Source organism: Crocuta crocuta, unplaced genomic scaffold (genome assembly GCF_008692635.1).
Source record: "Crocuta crocuta isolate KB4526 unplaced genomic scaffold, BGI_CrCroc_1.0 scaffold9, whole genome shotgun sequence".
NCBI classification, from domain to species: Eukaryota; Metazoa; Chordata; class Mammalia; order Carnivora; family Hyaenidae; genus Crocuta; species Crocuta crocuta.
Genome location: NW_027551567.1, coordinates 2172764 through 2180335, shown reverse-complemented (window position 1 = coordinate 2180335; position 7572 = coordinate 2172764). Strand labels below are relative to the sequence as shown.

General features: G+C 40.6%; 1 protein-coding gene across 1 annotated transcript in view; it reads right to left on the bottom strand.

The window, feature by feature from the left end:
- SRSF12 (serine and arginine rich splicing factor 12) overlaps window positions 1–4713 on the bottom strand; it is a 16779-nt gene extending 12066 nt beyond the window's left edge. Inside the window, exon 1 of the mRNA XM_077750327.1 lies at window positions 4355–4713. Coding sequence (XP_077606453.1) covers window positions 4355–4374 — 20 coding nt within the window. The 5' untranslated portion in view covers window positions 4375–4713. The remainder of the gene's footprint in view (window positions 1–4354) is intronic.
- Between the last annotated feature and the right edge of the window lie 2859 nt (window positions 4714–7572).

Sequence of the window (7572 nt, the reverse complement as noted above, 5' to 3'; positions counted from 1 at the left end):
GGGAGGGGGGAGGGGGAGAGAGGGAGAGAGAGAGAGAGAGAGAGAGAGAGAATCCCAAGCCTACTCAGTCGATCGCTGTCAGCAGAGGGCCCTACGTGGGGCTTGGCCCCACAAACAGTGAGATCATGATTTGAGCCTAAATAAAGTTGAATGCTTAACCAGCTGAGCCACCCAGGCGCCCTCTCACTGTGATTTTAATTTGCACTTCCCAAATGACAAATGATCTCAAGCACTTTTTCATGTGCTAATTTTCCTTGTGAAGTGTCTGTTGGAGCTTTTTGCCAATTTCTAATGTTTGTCTCTTTTATTATTGAGTTATAAAAGTTCTTTAAGTCCTTTGTATTGCTTTGTGTATGTTTTGTGGATATTTTCTCAGTCTGTAGCTTGCCTATTTACTCTCTTAATAGCATTGTTTAAATGAACAAGAATTCTAATTTTAAATTAAAGAAATCTAATTTTTCAATATTCTTCTCTTATGGGAATTGCTTTCTCTGTCCTGTAAGAAATTTTTGCCTATCTCCAGGTCATAAAGACATTCTTCTATGTTTTCCTCTAAAAGCTTTATTTTGTTATCTTTTCCATTTCAACTGAGGATCCAGCTCAAATTATAATGTCAAGCAGAGGCTGCAGTTCATTTTCCCCAGTATGCATTGTCCATTTGTTGAAAAGATTTTCCTTTTTCACTGTGGACTGCTATGGTACCTTTGTCAAAAATCAGCTGGCTCTGTAAGTATAGATTCTTTATGGACTCTCTATTCTGTTCTATTCATCTATTTGTCTATCCTTAGGCCAATATCACATTGTCTTGATTACTATATATTTTTAGTAGGTCTTATGTCAGGTAAGTCTTCCATTCAGTGATCTTTTTCTAGATTATTTTGGCTATTCTAGATCCTTTACATATCAATGTATTTTAGAATTAATTTGTCAGTTCCTTTTTCATGTATTTTTCAAGTTTATTTATTTATTTATTTTAGTAATCTCTATATCCAATGTGAGGCTCAAATTCACAACCCCAAGATCAAGAGTTGCACACTCTGACTGAGCCAGGCAGGTACCCTCAGTTTCTATTTTTCAAACAGCTTTTGATCAGGAATGCCTTGAATCTATAATATGATCAATTTGGGAGAGAACTGATAACTTAGTATTTTGTCTTTGAATCCAAGAACATGGTATATCAATTTATGTTTTCTTTAAGTTCTCCTGGCAGTGTATGGTAGTTTTTAGTGTAAAGGTTTTTATTACATGTTTTATTGTTGTTGTTCTTGTTAAATTATTTCTAAGTCTGTTTTTTGATACTTAGGCAAATTAAATTGTTTTAAAATTTTCATTATTTTCAACGGTTTGCTAATATATATGGAAATAGATTTTTCCTAAGTTTATCTGGTATCCTGATAACTTACTTACTAACTCATTACTTACTATAGGTTTACATAAACATGTCACCTAAGCATAAGGACAAGTTTTACTTCTATCTTTACAATTTTTATGTCTTTTATTTCTTTTTCTTGCCTTGTTACCTGGTTAGGGCCTGCAACAAAATGATGAATTGAGGTTGGAAGAGTGGGCATCTTTGGCCTGTTCTGATCTTAGGGGGAAAGCATTCAGCCTTTACCAATAAGTATCTTATTAGCTGTAGGCTTTTCAGAGATGCCCTTTATTGGGCTGGGGAAGTTCCCTTCTATTCCTAGTTTGTTGACACTTTTTCTCGTGAGTCTTGCTGAATTCTGTTTAATGCTTTTTCTGTATCACCATCAATATTAATATAGTCTTATACACACTGTAGCCAAAGAATGCTAATTATATCCAAACGAGGTACTTGATGGTTGTTCCCCAACGTAACATGAGGTTATGCATCAAAATGAGAATGTTGTATTTGGAATTTGACATTACTCTGTTCCATTAGAAAACTGTATCTGACATTTTAAAAAAAAATTATTCTTCTACATAGTGAAAAAGCAAAGATATTAATATTCTTCCTGATCCAGATCTTGTTTCACTAGTGAAAAGAAAATACAAGTTATAACAGCATGAAATGTATTTAAGAAATTTTTTTAAAGGTTTTTAACATTTTTAAAGTAATCTCTACACCCAACGTGAGACTTGAACCGACAACCATAAGGTCAAAAGCTGCATGTTCCACCGATTAAGCCAGCCAGGCACCCCTAAAATGTATTTTTAAGATTTAATCTTTAGTTCTTATGCTCAATTTCATGCCTAAAAAAATTTAAGCTAAGCCATAATACCTTTTAATGTCTTGTGCTTTATGACACATATTAAAATGGCTACTGCAAAAGAAGCATTTAAAAGAAAAATTCACAGAGCCCAATATAGGGCTTGAATTCATGAACTGTGAGATCATTACCTGAGTCAAAGTCCAGAGAGGGATGCTTAACTTTAAAAAATTTTTGAAGTTTATATTTTTTATTTTGTGTGTGTGTGTGAGAGAGAGCGAGCACATGGGAGGGGCACAAAGAAGCGTTTTAATAAAATTTGGCTTTGTTATAAAACATTTTATTAAACAAAATTTGAAAACAGGAAAAGGAAAATCACTCAAATGGATTTCTTTTCAGGCTTATTTTCTATAGTTTTTCCTTTCTTCATTTTATTAATATAATTGAAATCACACTGTATATATAATTTCATGCCCTATTTAGCATTTATACCAGTGATTTTCTTTACAGGCACACTAACGGTTAAAGCTAACTTCAAATGTGTCTGGTTGCCATATTGCTAGTTAACTTACACTGCATGCCACCCTGTACAAAAAAAGCTCTTAATACAGGTTACATGTAATGATTCTACCTTCACAAAACTACTCAGCAGCTGGGCTATTTTAGGTAAGAAACTTAATTTCTCCAAGCCTCAGTTTTTAATCTGTGAAATGGGATTAATAAAGAACATACATTACAGGGTTATTGTGAAAATTTAGTAAGGTAACATATGCAAAGTGTTTACAGTGTTTAACACAGTGAATACTCAACAAATATCAGTGACTATTATTCCATTAATACTAATCTAGATGACTGCCCCCAGTGGCAGTGCTAAAAAGTGGTTAAAAAAAAAAATTGGAAATCAATAAATCTCAATTTTCAGTCTTGATTACTAATGGTGGATTATCTAGATCAGAGATCACGTGCCATGTGATGTGTTTTATTTGTCCAGCACAGCATTTAAAAAAATTTTAAGGTGTGCTGAAGCACGAAACTGCCAATATTTTACAGCTTTTAAACCTACAAAAATAGGAATCTCATATGATTCGATGTAATAAATGCCAGCATTTTGAAACAGAATCCACACTCAAACACAAGTTTCTGATTTCTTTAGAGAATTAGGACTATGTGGCAACAAGTGCAAATGTCTATGTAGTAGCTAGTTGGAGCCAGCAGTACCCGCTGCCACCCCCTTTACATGGCCATGTATTCTTTTCTATCGGCTACAGTCCACACCGTCCTATTGTGCCTTAGAACCCAACTTCACTCATTCATATTACCCTGGCTGGACACTGTGACCACTGGAACTAGAAACCTCTCTTTTTTCTTTGTAGACACACCGGAAAGACTAGATGCTTCCTTAGCATTCAGGTGGTCTCTAACTGTGGGACTTTTTTTTTTTTAATCCTGCCCCAATTATAAACATTTGTTTCCTATGTATTGATAAGCGGGTTGAGAGGTGAAATATAAACACAGGCATCTTTTAGACATTATTAAGGTATTTTAACCCACACACTATAGTTGTGACATACATAATAGTAGAGATCAAATAAAAAAATACTTAACACTTACTCCTCAAAGGTAAATTACAATGATTCCTCTAGATGGCTCTGGAGTCAAGAGCTCCAATATTTAGATGTCTGAAGCCATTAAGCCCAGTTAAATCATTAAAACTCTGAGCTTCAAATTTTCCGTATATACTATAAAGATGATATTTCAGACCTAAAAAGGTTGAGTGGGAAGTAAATTAAGTAAACCCCGTGAAATGGAAATGTCTATTTATGCCCCTATCTCACCCTCTATCATTCTTTCTGGCTCCTCTTAAGGGAGAAAGTGCTTTATGATGAAGAAGTCATTCTTTAATATTTATGTTTAAGCACTATGTAGGCAAGAATTGTCAAGGCGGGGAGGGTGATGTGTGGACCGAGACCATCTCACCGGACCAGGGAAGTCTAACCCAACCATATCATGGGTGTTTATATTGCATTCTGAACTTTATAGAAAAACATAAATCTCATTCACTGAAGCCATCCTTTGTATTGTGTAACAAAATGTAATCAGCATCCCTTGTAAGCAGACCACACTGAGAGAACGGAAATAGTAAGGCCCAAGGTACGCATTATTTTATAATACGTTCTCACCATCCCCAATTCCTCTTCATGTAGGACACAAGACGCGCAGCTTTAAAGGGTTACGGCGACAAAGGAGTCGAATCGCAGGCAATGGCCCGAGGGAAACACTGTCGGCCAGGGGCGCGGAGGCACCTTGGCTACCGGGAAAGCAGGAGCCTGCGCGCCGCCGGTCCTCAAGCAAGGGATGGGCACCGATCTCCCGGGCTCGGGGCCCGGTCCCAGCGGTGCGCTGCGCCGGGGCGGAACGCCGGCCGGGAGAGGGGAGGCGCTAGTCCCGGCCTGGAGTAGCCCGAGGATTCGCACCGCTCCCGGGAAGGACGCCTCCGCGGACAGCACAGGCCCGGCCAGCGGCCGGGCAGGCGCCAGGCACAGCCGGGGGGCCGCGACCCGGCTCCGCGANGGGGGTGGCTCAGGGTCCTGAAGATCCAGGGAGGAGGGGGCGGTGCCGGGGTCCGCCGGGATCCGGGAAGGGGCTGCGCAGGAGTCCCGGGGTCCGAAGAGATCCGGAGAGAAGACGGCGCGGGGTCCCGCAGACCGAGGGAATCTGAAAAGAAAGGGGCGGTGCAAGAGAGGATCTGGGAGGGGGCGGTGTGGCAGGGTCCCAGGTTCCGAGGAGATCTGGGGATGGGGCGGTGCCGAGGTACGTGGGGATCCCGGGAGGGGGCCAGGTTGGAGGCTGGAGTCCGACGGGTCTGGAAAGGGAGCGGCTGGGGTCAGAGTGTGTCAGGAGGGCGGAGGCCAGCGGGGTCCTAGGAGCTGAGGCTGAGGCTGGGGTTGAGGATCCGGAGAGAGGGTGTCGGAGTCGTCGGAGAGGGTGGAAGTGAAGGTAGAGTTCAACTGCTGAATAACTGGATGGCCCCTTGGGGCCTTCATCCCTACGTCCTCAGCGCAAGACCTTGGAACTTGTCCTCCTCCGGTTCCTTTAGCCCCGAGCCTAATAAGGGTTTCAAAATGAGAGGATTCGAGGTTTTGTCTGTATTTTGATTCTTCACTTAGGGCACACTATTCAGCTGTGGGTATATTCATTTAGATGTTTACTGAATGCCTGCGATGCACCAGGAATGTGCTAGGTGTGGGATATAGTCCCAACCCTTACTCTAGAGACAGGGTCCAACAATAAACAAATGAACGAATGAATACGTGATGTAGAAGAAAGCAATGAAAAGGCAGTGGCAATTAAGCAAATTTAAAGTTTCCTCCTTCCCTTGCTCCAAAAGGTAGCCCAGCCGTTTCTAGTTGCCCTCCTGCTTTCAAGTTTACTCTTGTGATCGGCACAGCCCATTACCTGACACCTTAACCAGGTAACTTGTTAATTATTATTTTTTTAAGTTTCTGTTTATTTAGTAATCTCTACACCCAACACGGAGCTCAAACTCATGACCCTGAGATGAAGAGTTGTGCACTCTTCCCATTGAGCCAGCCGGGCAACCCCAGGTAACTAACTTATAATTATTAATAGCACCCCTTTTTATTCTCAGAAGGAGTCGATTTTGGAGGATAAGTAATAGGGTCACCCTGCACAGCTCAGAGGTGTCTCAAAGGCTGTGAGGTCCTTTCCCAAGGTCTAGAAACGCTTCTGGAAGAGCGACCATTCATTTAAAAAGGAATTACTTTGGCACAGTAGGCACAGGGCTAGACAGGGAATATAAAAGGGGTCAGGGTTCCTATATATGGTCCAAATATAATATGGTCAGGGTTCCTAATCTCAACGGAGCTTACAATTTGGTAGGGAGGGAGAAGCTAATAACTAATAAAGACATAAGAGATGACAAGGGCTATGGTAAGAGCTGTATGCCGTGGGAGAGGGGACCTTATAGCGGTTAGCAAAAAGGGATAGAGGGTTACTGAATTTTTACCTGAAGTCTTGAGCTATTTAAAGAAAGAAGAGCAACCCATGCACTGGAACAGCATGTGCAAAGACTTTGAGGCAATATAGGAATGACAGGAGGCAGAAGAGCAAAAAGCTGAACAGGAAAGTGAAGCTGGAGAGCAGACTGGGTTTATAGTTAGGAAGTTTGGAATGCTGACTATATTGGTTTGCTAGGGCTGTCATAACAAGTTACTTTTAATTCAGTTGTTTAAAACAAGAGAAATTTATGGGGCATCTGGCTGGCTCAGTGAGACTGAGCTGGCTGGCTCAGTCACAACTCAGGGTTGTGAGTTCAGCCCCACAATGGGTGTAGAGATTACTTAAAAATAAAATATTTTTTAAAAAGAGAGAGAAATTTATTCTCTCACAGTTCTGGAGGTCAGAAGTCTAAAACCATGGTGTTAGTAGGACCACACTCTCTAAAGGTTCTAGGAGAGAATCCTTCCTTGCTTCTAGTCAGTCTCAGGTGCCTCCAGGCATTCCTTGGCTTGAGGCTGCATATTTCTGTTCTCTGCCTCCATCTTCACATGACCTTCTCTTCTGTTTTATAAGATTACTTGTCATTAGATTTAGGGCCCACCCAAAGAATCCAGGTTTATCTCATGTCAGGATCCTTAATTGTAGCTACAAAGACCTTTTTTTACAAATAAGGCCATATATCAGGATTAGGGTTCGGACATTGCCTTTTCTGGGGCCACCATTCAACCCACTATACTGACCTTCTGGAGAAAAGAGGCTTGACTTTGTGGGAAATGAGTCATTAATAAACCTATTGCCTGATATATTAAGTAGGGTAAAAACTCCATTAAACTATGAATTTACTTAGTTAAAAATATATGTATTTATATGTCCATAATGTAAATAGGATTTTTTCTAGGTGAAGGCATTATACTCTGATTTTTACTTTCTTTTCCTTACCTTTGATACTGTCAGATTATTATTTTTAAAATCCTTTTTAAAATCAGAAAAGCCTGGGGCGCGTGGGTGGCCCAGTCTGTTAACATCCGACTTTGGCTCAGGTCATGACCTCCTGGTTCAGGAGTTGGAGCTCCATATCAGTGTGGTGCTGACAGCTCAGTGCTTGGAGCCTCCTTCGGATTCTGTGTCTCCCTCTCTCTATGCAAACTTCCCTGCTCACACTCTGTCTCTCTTTCTCAAAAATCAATAAGCATTTAAAAAAATAATAACAAAATAAAATTGGAAAAGCCTGAGAAAGCTCTTTGCAGTTTGAAAAAAAGCTTTTGTAGGAGTACATGAAAAGTCTTACAGTGCATGATGAGTAGGGTTTTTTTTCTGTTCTTATTGCTAGACGTATCTGAAGAAAGGGTTTTAAACTGTGAAAGGAGGATCAGTTAGA